This window comes from Aythya fuligula, chromosome 2 (genome assembly GCF_009819795.1).
Source record: "Aythya fuligula isolate bAytFul2 chromosome 2, bAytFul2.pri, whole genome shotgun sequence".
NCBI classification, from domain to species: Eukaryota; Metazoa; Chordata; class Aves; order Anseriformes; family Anatidae; genus Aythya; species Aythya fuligula.
Genome location: NC_045560.1, coordinates 30306271 through 30321074, shown reverse-complemented (window position 1 = coordinate 30321074; position 14804 = coordinate 30306271). Strand labels below are relative to the sequence as shown.

General features: G+C 34.3%; 1 protein-coding gene across 9 annotated transcripts in view; it reads left to right on the top strand.

Moving 5' to 3' along the window:
- Positions 1-14804, top strand: part of DGKB (diacylglycerol kinase beta) — a 361100-nt gene that overhangs the window by 109363 nt on the left and 236933 nt on the right. For all 9 annotated transcript variants that reach the window (XM_032182678.1, XM_032182686.1, XM_032182684.1 and 6 more), the window contains 3 exons: positions 2229-2317; positions 2398-2514; positions 6684-6782. In XM_032182678.1, coding sequence (XP_032038569.1) covers positions 2229-2317; positions 2398-2514; positions 6684-6782 — 305 coding nt within the window. The remainder of the gene's footprint in view (positions 1-2228; positions 2318-2397; positions 2515-6683; positions 6783-14804) is intronic.

Here is a 14804-nt window from a genome sequence, read left to right as displayed (position 1 = left end):
AGATTTTAATGAAAAAAAAAAAAACACAGAAAAAATACTGCATCAAATCTGACCTTCTTTAAATTATTAGGTTCACTTACTACAATTCAATTCCTTAAGTTATATCTCTGTATTTCAAAATAATCTGTGTTTGACCAGTCTATTACCAGTATGTTGATAACCTAAATCTTGCCAAAAGATATAACTGCTTCAATGTTTCAAGAGATGAATGATCCATAACTCATAAATTTCTTTTTGTAGTGTGTTCCAATGATTAATCTTTTTTTTTTTTTTTTTTTTTTTTTTTTTAAACAAAGACCCGTCTTCTGATTTGAATATGACTGGTAGATGGTTCCAATGATTGGTGATTGGTTCGTGTCATGCCCTTCTCCATGAGATTAATGAGATCTTTAGTACCCAATGTATTCTGTTCATGATGGTATCAAGTCACATTTCATTGTTCTTTTTGATAGATTAATCAGTTTCTTAGTGTAACATACTTTCTCCATTTTTTGGCATGAATGATAGCCCATCATAGCCGATCAGGACCTTTCTGACTGTACGGTTCTATTGATTTAATTTGAGATTAGTCTGAACAAATGAGGGTTTTGGAGTCAGCCATTTCTCTCCCCTCTGTGGGACACAGAATTTGATTCAAATATAAATCCTCTATGTATTGGTTATCACATTGTGTAATTTCATTCACAATGCTATGGAATGAGAGAGATACCTTTCTTAAAAGCAATTAAAACAAATAGAATGTATACAGCTTCAGATTAAGAAACGCTAATGACGTTAAATTGAATATATATTAGATGTTGAATTGACTGTTAGATCTTAAAATAATATTAAAGAATGTATCATTTCGTGTCAAACTGATGTAAATTTTATCCTTGTGAAGAAACAGTAAACTTAGATGATTGAAAGAAAGTTCTATTCAACAAATAATATTGATCTTCTCTAGTAGTTACCAGAAATGTATAGACAAGTTATATAAAATAAACTGCCCCAGAAAGACCAGCCTTACAAGAGCTTACATTTTCTCTGATGTTGTGTACTTTTTAAAAAAATATTATTGTGCTTGGCATTTACTTGGTGGGAAGAATAGTCCCAGAGCAGCTGAAGAACTTCCACATAGTCCTTTCCCTTACTTCGTGCAGGAAGGGTCATGAGTATACTTACAAAACTATTACTCTATTTCTTCATCTCGCTAAGCTTCTCCTCAAATATATTTTCAAGGCACTGCTATAGATTTCATTATTTGCATTTTAGATTGTGTGGGAGGTAAAAAAAAAAAAAAAAAAAAAAAAAGAAACTGCAGGAGGCCTCCCCATCCCTCCATGGTCCAATCAACAATGTTACTCCCTGCAGTTTGTCTGATTAATGGCTGCGCCTCCCACTGGGTTTGTGTAATAGGTGCAAGCAAGGTGTTTAGAAGTACTTTGTGCTTAATTGCTGTCGAGGTCAAAAGAGTGAGACATATACCATGCAGGGAGAAATTCATTCTCAGTTTTTAATAGTTAACTCGATTGAATGCAGATATTAGCTGTAGCATTATTTCTTCATCTAGGCACAGTTGTATAGCTGAAGTCAGAAATCTTTGCATTGTATCTTGATATTTGTGTTTCCCAAATGTAGGTAGGGTGATCTTTACAGACAAGATCAACAGCAATAGTTAGCTAAAGTGGGTTTGCAGGGAGGTAGAAAAGAAAGCTTCTTTGGAGGTTGTATTTGGGAAAGAAAGAGTTAAATTGGGGTGATTAGATGAAATGCACGAAAACAATTACTATCTGAAAATGGACTAATCAACCATTTAAGATTTATAAATCAATAGAAGGAACAACATAAACTCATTGGCTTTTATTTTTGTGCTTGCCAGCTGCTCTCATGCCTATAGTTTGTAAAATATAGATTTCTTTCTACTGGCAAATGACACCAAGCCATTTGGCAGTCATCAATTTGTCTTTAATATTTTTGTCGTTTGGCAATTATTGTGGAAAAAATGTAGTGAGCTCTGATTTAATTAAGCATTTCCTGTTAAGCAATGATAGTGCATTCTTGGATTTTTCACTTGCATAATATTTCCTGTTCTAATTGGCCTTTTGTATTCCATGGAAAAAGCAGTCTAGTTGGAGTTTTCATTGACTGATTGGATTGATTATATAGAGATGACATGCTAGTAATAGTTCATAAAAATGTAGTCAGAAACACCATTGCTTCAGCATCTGCTAATGTGTTTCTTTTTTCAGTTTGCAAGTATACAGTCCATGAACGCTGTGTCTCAAGAGCTCCCGCGTCTTGTATCAAAACATATGTGAAGTCCAAAAAGAACACTGATGTAAGTTTGGGGTAATACTACCTTAACCGTGTACCTGTTAATTTATTAACCCAATGTATATCCACACGTTTCTTTTGTAGGTAATGCACCATTTCTGGGTAGAAGGAAATTGTCCAACAAAATGTGATAAGTGTCATAAAACCATAAAGTGTTACCAAGGCTTGACTGGACTTCACTGTGTTTGGTGTCAGATCACAGTGAGTACTCTAAAATAATACCTTTAGCACAGGCTTGAGAGATGAAAATCTGCATGTTTTTCACAACCACAGAATTCAAAAAGTCTCACTTGGTATTGTCATCAGGAATGGATAGTGTGTACTTAAGAAATTATATATACAGAATATTCATAGAGGGACTTAATTGTTGCAACCAAATAAATGTGTAATATGCTTCAACACAATATAGTGTCTTGATGTACAAATATACATTCTAAAAAACAGAATTCCTGATACATTTTGTGGAGTCTTATAAGAGTTTTCATTACTGGTAAAAGTCAAATTTATGGTGAATTTAGGGTAAAACCCTAATGGGTGGTGAACTGAAATGAAATTGAAGGCATCTGGTAGGATACAGCAATTTCAAGTGTCTATGAATAATAGCAGCGACATCTTGATAGTATACTAATCTGTGCACCAAGCCTCATATATACAACTTCTATGCACACCTTATTCAGCAGGAAACAGTAACTGGAACTAATGACATTCAGGGAACACTGCCCTTATAAGTGAGATCTTCATGCTAGAGAGAACAATGTCACTATTTCTGTTTGTAGCCTGGGCAGGATTTAAACGTACATGGGGAGGGATTCAGCTGTCTTCTAGTTTTTTGGGTGCCTCCCCCCCCAGTCCCCTTCCTTTTTCTGATATCGTTATTGTTATTGTTATGGAACAGCAGTTTTTTGTTCAGTGTTTCAAATAATAATCAGAGAGTGAGGCATTAGTGAATGTTTGTTTTCAACATACAAATTTGGATGGTTTGTGACATATTTTTGTAACACAAGAATACAAAATATAAAACAGCATCAAAGAAAATGGATCCAGGATACTTTCAGTTTTAAGCTGTTATGATTACTTAAAAACCAATATTTTAGAAGAAAGCAAATATGTAGTCCAGATTGCTGTCAAAATTTGGATAATTTATTTAGAGAATGAAAGACACAATCCAAAATTTTGAAATGCAGATAATTAAATTTAGGCGGAGGCTATCTCTTCTTAGGTAGATAAATTAAAATGTTCTGCTCTAGATATAGATGTGTTTACATCTTCATAATGTATTTTAATGAGAAATACTTATTGCATAAGGCTTCCTCTTGAAGTCAAAGGAAACTGTAAATTTTTTAGGTCCTCTGAAAAATTATTATCACTCTATTTATATACCTAAATATGAATCTAGACCAGAGTTGTAAAGTTTTTTGCGTCTTAGAGATGCATAGAAACATTTAGAGGACTTTCATAAGCAGTAAGAAATGCTGAAGAAATACTGAGGCATGATTTTTCATTGATGTCTCTGGGAAGAAAGATATTTTGAGAATATCTTTACTGTCTCTCTGCATGTCTAAATGCATAAATATCAATCAAATTACTGGTTAAAAATGAACCTATGTTTTCTGACATTCAGAATAGAAAAGTATTGTTATTGAGGTTTACCTTGACATTTGTATTTTGAAGACTTTTATTCTGTGTTTTCAAGATTTTTATTTTCAAAGTAATGTTATATTTTCAAAATAATTATTTTTTTATTTAATTTTAATGACTCTGGTGTAAGTTAGACACAAGTTAAAAATGAGTATTTTTAAAGTTTGAAACATACTGCAAATTAGATTTTATTTTTAATCCTATTCACTTTTCTTGCAATTCTATAGAAGAACTGCTTTCGCCTCTTTATTTTTATTATTATTTTTTTTTGCTAATAGTAGTAATTTTCTTAATTACTGAAAAAAAAAACCAACAGTGTTTTAAATTTCTAATGTAGGTATGATTTTTGAATGGATATTTTGGAGTTATGTAATTATCACATCCTTTATACATTTTTACCTCCTTGTACAGCAGCACATTCAAGGCTTGTTGCTGATTTATTTTTGTAATGCAGGAGGTTGTTAGTTATTATATACTAATTCTGAGCCTCTTTCTTGCATTTTAAGTATTCTCCTTTTAAAAAATAATAGGGTCACTTTTAATGTCAAATCACTGATTTAAATCCCCAAATTTAGAGGTATTTGGTGCTATAGCTGTCATACTGAGTTTTCAGCCAGGCCAGTGATTCCTTCTTCCCCATACTCCATATTTTTCTCCACTACCATGGTCTCGTAAATGTTTTTTTTCTCAAGCTTTCTCTCCAGAAAATATGTTGCATTTTTTTTCCTACTTTATAGGCATCTGGTTGTGAGGGAGGTAATATTCTAAGGGAGTAGATTTATGGTAAGGGAATTTTGGGGAAATTAATTTAAAATCTGCTAAAACATTCTTTTGAGATGGGATGCATATTATTTTATATCATTGTGTCAAAGTTATTTTGATTAAAGCTACATATCTTCTACCAATTCTGTTGTCAAAGATCAGCAGAGACTAATAAGAAGATTAAGCTATTTTTTCATAGATAAGTTTGCATGCCTCCGAGTAGCAGAACTGCTAATTACCACTGAATGTGTGAAGATACTTTTATTTGATGTAACATGGCCTGGTGTGCATTAATTATGGTACAAGTATCCTTACCACCGAGGCAGAGAATTAGCATGACAAATGATCTAGATTACAGAGCTACCAAAATACCCTCACAATACGGCTTTAATACTAAGAGTAAATCGAAACTCGTTAGACTTTTATTTTCTGTTGCTAAGTAACTGCCTGAAAAGGTAACTTTGCAGTATAAATGAATATGGACAAGGCTAATATTAGGTGCCATTTAGTTCAAAATTCAGAAATGTTATGTCAACATTAACTGTACCAGATAGCTTTAATGGTAATATGTTCTTTGCAAAGTTTATATATCAGCAACTGGTATCATTTTATTGTAATTTTTGTAGAGTTCAAATGGCATAGTTAAGTGATCTAAGGGAAAAAAGAATCAGTCATTGGAAAAATGTGATCTACAGGTGCAGCTATTGAACTACAGATTGTATAACAGCTATTGAACCTGTTGAACTAATGCTGTGTGTTACCTATTAAACCAGTTAGATCACTTGATCAATAGGATTTTTACTTCAAAATTGATGGTATTTATTACACTTATTGTTTTTATTTAATGCAAATATATGTCTTCTCAAAAGATAAAATACTTGTGCTTAAGATAAATGCATGTGTTACCTGCATTTAATGCACAGTTCATTTGATCAATGCAGAAATAATAAATTTTCATGAAGTTTTACAATAAAACATTGTATTTTACTGTGGCTATCTCTAATACTATGGTGAAGTATACCAATAAATGTGAATGTTTTGCATGAACTAGGTACACAACTGAGCCTTTGTGTTGTGTGTTTGGCATTCCAATTGAGTTAAATCCTAAGATATCAATAGGAACTCTTGATTGATAATACACAATATTTAAATAAGTGTATCATTATTAATATTTGTTGGCATTTTATGTTGATGTTATATACATACTTTCCCTTTCTGCCTTTTTATCAATATAGAAATCAGCCAATGCTTTTTCAGTCAGTAGACTTGAGGATATTCTTTCCATATTCTCAGAGTAGAACTCTTCTTATTGCTTTCATGAAAGCTAGATGAATGCTAGGAATGAAGTAGAAAAAGGAGAGTAATTTAGGTTCTTCAGCAGTCAATGGAAGCTTGAACATTGATTCAAACAAAGTTTCCCCAATGTAGCTTAAAGCTCTTAGGTATTCTTATATTATTCTCTTATATTTCATCTATATTTTCACGGATATTGAAGCATCACAATCAAATCAGTGGTGAGTTTATAAGTTTCAGATGGGAAGTAGAGTTCTACCAGTAATTTCAAAGACTGCCCAAAATTACCTGAGGTCACCCACTAGCAGTAGTACAAAAGTCACTTACTCAGTGCAAGAAGTTGAAACTTTTGATCACTGTAAGCACTGTGCTGATATTACTTTACTGTCATGCAAAGCTCTCATTTTGTGTGCTGGACTACATGTGCAGTTTCTAAACTGGAAAGCATTTTGATCCACTATTCTTCGCTTCAGTATAAATTCACAGCTTTTGTCAATCCTAAGATTTTTTTTTTCACTACAGTGTGTTTCATTTCCCTTGGAATACTCTAGTAATAGTTAGATTAATTTAGCATATCTAAACTCACTCCATTCCAGGATGTGCATTTTCTCAGACTATAGTAGTAAAATATCAAAGTTGAATCTTTTTTTTTTTTTTTTTTTTTCGTCTTCCCATAGTTGCATAATAAATGTGCTTCACATCTAAAACCTGAATGTGACTGTGGACCTTTGAAGGACCATATTTTACCACCCACATCAATCTGCCCAGTAGTATTGGTGAGTTGTCCATATGTTTATTTCAGATGTAATCTTCTGTTGTAGTTAATGGCTGAGACAATGCTGGTACTGACTGCCAGAGGATTTGTTAAATTCACAGGACCGTGTGAGCCTTAAACACAATGGGTAATTCTGGCTGATTAGTTCATGCACAGTGCTTTATCCTCTGTGTATTGCCTTTTCCTTCATGTGAGAATGAACTTTCTGTAGGGCATAGTATAACTGAAGCTGACTCAGGTTTTATTACTTACTTAGACTGTACTTACCAGAAACTGTATAGGCAGAACACTTCTACATTTTACATCTTTTATAGATCCAGCTTCCCAGAATAATGAAGTTATTCTTATGGACAGTTTTTGCTTGGGATGCATATTGTATATCTGCAATGCTGAGGTCTCTGATCTAAGCCGGAGGTTACCTAGAATGATGACGCTGGTCTTGCAGTAAGCTATGCATCAACGTTATGGTATATTTTATTCTGCAGTAGTGGACAGTAAATTTCTCTGTCCGCAAAAACAATAACTCAATTCAATGAAAATAAAAATGCATTCTAGGTGGTACTGAAAAGAGCTGAGCATCTTATTGTGAGAAAGATATCTTTGGAATTAATTTATGTTATCAGAGATTAAAACAGTTGCTATATACTAATGAAATCATAGCATCATCATGTGTGTGGTCCTCTTAACTTAAATATGCATTAGAATAGAAGTAAGAAGTTTCAGGACTTAAAGAATGATTTACGGCAATGTGAAAAAGCAAGAAAAATTACCTTCTAATCTTAAACCTGTTTCTGATAAGAATATTTATGTTTGCTGTAAATTACTTCTTTTCTGATTAATACTTTCGGCTGTTCATTTGTCAATCTGCTAAGGGATGAATGCTAGACTTTATCCTCAACATGAGTAAACTGATAGTATTCCATTGCTGTCAGTGAAAGTAAAACAGTGGAAAGCTGGCTATAGTATTTATTTATTTAACATTATATAATAGTATTATATACTATTATAGTATATATTTATATGCTATATATATAGTGTATATATATGTGTATATATATATATATATACTAATAGTATTTATTTAACATTTGCATGTTTGTGCAGAGTAATAAGAGTAGTTACAAGTTTATCTGTAATGGCACTTTGATATTATCTGGTCACGTTCTGAATAATAATTGCAAAAATGTTACAATAATTTTGCCAGATGATTACATTTTGCATTATATTATTTAATTTTCAGGATTTTAAGTCGTACTTTAAATGTAGAAACTCTGTTTTTGCTATTTGGGAGTTTTTATTTTATTGTTACATATTGTTTGCCATTCTTATAAACTGAATAAACCCTCTGCATGAAATTTCATCTTCAATTATATTTGTGTAATTCCATTTCCTCTTCAGAAGAGGAAGACGTATAGAAGAATTAAGATTTTTATTTCACAAGTTGAGTTTACTTAAGTTGTTTAGAGGATATATAAAACCTCTCTAGAGTCAAAATCATCCTTCAATAGGTTAGTCTTCTCTGCAAATTTTGAAGGCATAAGCAGAAATAAGTATGTTTTCCTGTATCAGAATCATGTTTCAGTATTGCATACTAATAATGTAACATAAAACATGTATTTCAGCACTATGTTTGTATATGGTTAAGAATGGAGAATATGTTTTGCTGTGATTTAAAGGGAACTTTATAATTTTGCAGTATATTTATTCACCTAGTAGCTTTTTTTCAAAAATGCATTAAAATCCTGTGTTACAAATAACACATTGATGACCTAATTCCCCTTAAAAATGATGACTTACAATGTACATGTTGTTTATCTCAGTATTTTTTTAATTAGTTTCTCCCATTTTCTGCTAAGGGGATTCCTTTTGAAAAATGTAGGGCCACCGTAATATGAAACCAGCACTTTCAATAATGGCAATCAAAACAGTGACTGTATGGACACTGAAATTGACTAAAGATGTAATAATAAGAGTGTCTGTTAATAGAAATGTGTTAAGACACAGCACATCATAAACCTGACAGTGGAAGTTTTTCATTTAGGACATGAAGTTAGTTTCAATGATCAAAAATAATATACCTTGAATATACCTTGCAATGTTACTTCTATGCAGAAGACAAGAAAAAGCAGATTACCATTTTGGCACAATGTTACAGTGCCTTTCACAGCACATTTACCCTTGAGTACTTTAAGGTATCAGAGAAGAAAATCTCTTTCCTGCTGCTGTGTTTTAACCCTGGCAGTCAGCTAAGCTCCACACAGCCACTCACTCACTCCCCCTGGCAGGATGGGGAAAGAGTCAGAAAGGAACAAGTGAGAAAACTCGTGGGTTGAGTTAAAGACAGTTTAAAAGCTACATGTGCAAGTACAGCAAAACAAGAAATTCACTACTTCGCATCAGCAAGCAGAAGTTCAGCCATTTCCAGGAAGTCAGGGCTCATCACATGTAAGTGTTGCTTAGGAAGACAAGCCTTAATTTAAAAATCATACAGAAAATATCCCTTTGGCCAGCTGGGGTCAGCTGTCCTGGCTGTGTTCCCTCCCAGCTTTGTGTGCTGCCTGTCCAACTCACTGGCATGACAGTGGGAGAAACAGAAAATGCCTTGATCCTGTGTAGGCACTGTTTAGCAACAACTAATATATTGGTGTTCCAACACTGTTATTATAACAAATGCAAAATGCAGCACCATACAAGCTACTACTATGAAGGCATCAACTCAATCCCAGGCAAAACACGTATACTACCATAGAAGTTAAAGGCGTTGTGGGAAAGACAATATGGCACATGGAAAAAATCTTGTATCTTTGGTCTCCCTTTCATCTGTAACTTTGGAAGTCCAGACTTCTTCTGGAAAACTGTCAAAGTTCATCTCTGACAAAGATGTCTTCTCATTGGTTTTCTTTCTAGAGTACAGGCAAAATCACTTCCCATCTCTTTATGGAACTAAGAAGAGGTATCTATCTTTACCTCTTTCTCATCCAGTATGTGTCATTTTTTCAGTTTTTGTGACGTCTGGTTTAGATTCTTTCTGCTGTCATGAAAGGAATTTTTTATTATTATATTTTTTTTTTCATAAATTGCAGCTAAAACATCACCATATATTATACCAGACTTACGAAACCGGCCTCTCAACTGCAATTTGTTGTCCAGGACAATATCCTCCATTTTTTCTACTTCCTAATACCCAGTGATATCCAAAACCACTGCTGCAACTGTGAAAAATAAATAGAAAAATTGTCTTTCTTGATCTTAATATCACAGAGAGTTTCTTTTCCCCATAAACACAGTCAAGAAATCATGGGGAAGTATCTACTCCTGAAGTAGATACTGTGTATATTGTGAAAGAATCACACATCTATCTGGAGTCAATATCATGTAAAGATTTCTCATATTTCACTGCAATACTTTTAGATGTTTTAGTGGAATGTAGCCTGTGAACTTTAAAACTAGTCCATTTTTACTTTTTTTGTTTACTATATATAAGGAATGTACAGCGAAGTTTTTTTGCTTGAGTTAAATGAGTTTTGTTATAAACTGTGTGTAGGGATCTCAAGTGATAGTCTTTTAATAGATGTCAGATACACTTTAAAGCTACTCTCTTTTATTTCAGTAACATTTTAATTAATTCATACTGATTGAATAAATGTACATTGAGACTTGTTTCCTAATGAGGGCACATTTAGAGGAAAGGTTTTGCATCATTCTGATATCCTGTGGGTAATTATATTCTAATTATATGGTGGGGGGAAAAAGTCTATAACTCAGTGCTGATATTGTTCATTGGACCCAATTAATTACATGCACATAATGAAAGTTCATGATAAGGTTGACTGGCACTGAGTTTAAAAATCTTTAACTCAATTGAATCCTAGCCTACCAAGAGTACAGAATTAGATCATAACCATGTTAAAAACTGGGTATTGGAATGAGATGAGTGAATAGTGAGGGAAAAATGTTGGTCTCTCCTTATGATACAGCTCATCTCTACCCACCCCCACCCCCTTTTTAAAGCTGAAAGGAAAAAATGCTACCATACCTTTTATCTTATTCATTTTGTGCCATCCTTTACTTTACGCCATTTATTGATGAACACATAAGATGTCCTAATTCTTATTTATGTTTGTAGAAAAGTAATTAGATTTTTCTATTTCCAAGCAAAATAGATATAATGACAAATCAACCAATAAAATCCTACTATTTAATAGATGTTTATATATTTCATAATATATGATTATTTTGATTCTCCTAACATTAATGTGAGTTCTAGAATTAAGTCTTTTTTACTAAATATCTAACGTAGGTTTTGTAAACTATAATTAAAACCGTTAATTTGGGGGGTGGGAAGGAAATCATGGGATAAATTGTAAAACATTAGGTACCCTGAATACAGAGTGAGCATTACTATATGGCAGTTACCACTGTCTCCATAGTAACCAGTTTATTTCAAAGAGGGGGGGTGACATGGGTCTGGTGGAATATAAAAGGCAAGAAGTGAACAAAATTAAATTTGAAACTGGATGCAATTCTTTGTGTTTGATTTTCAACTTCATTTTTCAGCTCTCTGGGAGATATTGGTCATCATGATAAAAAGTTTGGAAGAACTCACTTTGTTACTTTTCTCTTATAAATTAATTTGTTTTTTCTTTTGTCCAGTGAAAATGCTCAAAATGTTTTAGGACAAAATCATATAAGCATAAATTTTATGTATAAAATAACTGTGTATCATAGAGTAAATTTATTTATACACATCCAATTTAAAATAAGTAGAATTCACTTGACCTCTTATTTTAAAACATAATTAGTTGTACATTTTGGTTTATTTGATTTGGGTTGGGCTTTAGCATTTCATTGTATAAGAACATAAAAGTTCAAAAAATCTTTTGGTTATAACTAGTTCTATTTAGATACAGAAAACAACATACACAACAGATGACAAGTTTTAGCTAAGGAATATTCCTTGTGCAACTAAACAATATACATTTCAATGAGTACCTTCAAACTTACATGATTTTGTATAAATATAGCAAACATGTTGAGATGCTGGCAAAAACTAATACAGATTTAAAACTGAAAATTTTGTACAAGAATTTCTTTCCCTAGCAGTATTCAGAGAGACTAAATAGCTTGTGCATGCACTATAATTACAATGTAATTAAATAGACAATTTTTCGATGTCTGGTAATACATTTTAGTATTACTATTTTCCTGTGAGATAGGTAAATGTTACATAGGAAAGCAGAGATGCAGAGAGAGCAAAAGGGAATTAGCAGTCGTTGGTTGAAAAATGAGCCTTCTTAACCCTCTTAACCCCAGAAGCTGTGGATGCCCCATCCCTAGAGGTGTTAAAGGCCAGGCTGGATGGGGCCTTGGACAACCTGATCTAGTGGATGGCATCCCTGTCTATGGCAGGGGCGTTGAAGTTAGATGATCTTTAAGGTCCCTTCCAACATGAGCCATTCTATGATTCTTACAGGTTTTCAATTGCAAAAATGATTCTTCTGTTTTTGTTATAGTAGAGATCAGTTTTAACTTAGTTGAATCCAAGCTTAACATGGAGTGCAAAAAGTCAGTGTAGCATGTTTATGAGCAACCAGATTCTTTGAAGCTGAGTTCAGAAACATCATAAGGCTGTTACATACCACAAAAACAGTTATTTCAATATATATGAAGTTCATGAAGTTCTACAAATTCGAGTGCAAGGTCCTGAAATTGGGCCGGGGCAGTCTCAAGCACAAATACAGGCTGAGCAGAGAATGGGTTGAGAGCAGCCCTGAGGAGAAGGACCTGGGGTTTGTGGTTGATGGAGAAGCTCCACATGAGCTGACAGTGTATGCTTGCAGCCCAGAAAGCCAACCCTGTCCTGGGCTGCATCAAAGGAAGCATGGTCAGCAAGCCAAGGGAGGTGACTCCCTCTCTGCTGTACTCTTATGAGACCCCACTTACAGTACTGCATTCAGCTCTAGGCTCCCCACCACAAGACATGGACCTGTTGTAGCGAGTTCAGAGAGGGCCACAAAGATGATCAGCAGGCTGGAGCACCTCTCCTGTGAAGACAGGCTGAGGGACTTGAGGTTGTTCAGCCTCAAGTAGAGTAGAGAAGTAGAGAAGGCTCTGTGAAGACCTTATAACAGCCTTCCAATACCTAAAGGAGGCCTACAGAAAAGCTGGGAAGGGATTATTTGTCAGGGATTGTAATGATAAGACAAGAGGTAACAGTTTTAAACTAAAAGAGGGTAAGTTTAGATTAGATATAAGGAAGAAATTTTTCGCTATAAAGTAGTGGTGAGGCACTGGAACAGGCTGTCCAGAGAAGCTGTAGATGCCCTATCCCTGGAGGTGTTCAAGGCCAGGCTGGATGGGGCTCTAACCAACCTGGTTTACTGGAAGGTGTCCCTGCCTGTGGCAGGGGGGTTGGAACATAATGATCTTTAAGGTTCTTTCAACCCAAACTATTCTGATTCTGTGTAGGCAAGGGTGTATGGAAGTCTAATAGGAGAGAGAGTAAAGAATAACCTTAGGGACAGACAATAGTGATGAGTTGTGGGCCGGCAACTAGATATAACTTAAAATGATTGAATGGCTGCCATTTCAGTTTATCAGCATCTTATTATTTTAACATTGAACTGTGTTTGCCAAACAGATAATTAGTTAGGAAGATACATTTTCCTCCAGGGCAATTACTAATTTCCTTCTGACTTCAAAGAAATGAAAAAGCTCTTGGTGTATATAAGCACACCATTATATTTGAAGTGTGTTTTACATTTGCAGAGAACTGAATCTGCAATATCATATGCAACTGAAAAGGAAAAAAAAAACAAAACAAAACATTTTTTTTTTAAATCTGTTTTAATTGTTGTGCTATTACCTAATATTCATTAGCCAGATTTCCACACACTGAGAAACATATAGAATCCTAAATGGTCTGGGCTGGAAGGGACCTTAAAGGTTATCTAATTCCAACCCCACTGCCATGGGCAGGACACCTTCCACTAGACCAGGTTGCTCAAAGCCCCACCCAACCTGGCCTTGAACACTTCCAGGGATAGGGCATCCACAGATTCTCTGGGCCACCTGTTCCAGTGCCTCACCACCCTCTGAATAAAGAACTTCTTCCTAACATCTAATTTAAACCTACCTTCTTTTAGTTTAAAGCCATTACTCCTTGTCCTGTCCCTAAACCCCCTATCAAAAACTCTGATGGGTTTTTCTTGTGCTGGGGAGTCCTGAGCTAAATGCAGGACTCCAGGCAGGATCTCACAAGAATGGAGCAGAGGGGAAGAGTCGCCTCCCGTGATCTGCTGGCCGTGTTTCTTTTGTTGCAGCCCACAACCCCTTGTTTGGCTTTCTGGGCTGCAAGTGCACATTACTAGCTCATGTTCAGGCTTTCACCCATCAGTATCCCCAGATTCTTCTTCAAAGTGCTGCTCTTTATCCAGTCATTGCCCAGTATTCATGTTTGCGGTTGCCCTGAGCCAGGTGCAGGACCTTGCACTTGTATGTATATTTTAAAATAGTTTTGCAGCTCTTTTGTCTTTCTTCGACAGTGTATGTAATTGCTTACAACAGTCCACGTTTATTTTAGGCTGCAGGTTCAATAATAAGTCTTGGTCCTACTGTTGGGTAACAATGATGCTAATATTTAACGGGTGCAAGATATAAGGCAAGATATCTTCAACCAACTAAATAAACTGAGGCCAATATGCTAAATAAGAAATACTTGATAGTGATTTTGCTGTGTGATTCTTTACGTATTTAAGATATATTAAGCAAGCAACATAATGTGTATATAAACTCACCAGGTAATGATTCCATATGCAAAGCAGTCTTGTTTTTTATCAAGATAATTATTTTAGAAGTATTCCCAAACAACAATCTGCATTATATATTATAGCATTGTCCTTTTTCACATGTTTTTGCTATCAGTATTATGAGTGACAAGATACCTCCTTCTGAATGACATATATATATATATATATATATATACACACACATATTTAATAGCAATTGTTTCTTACCAAGTCAG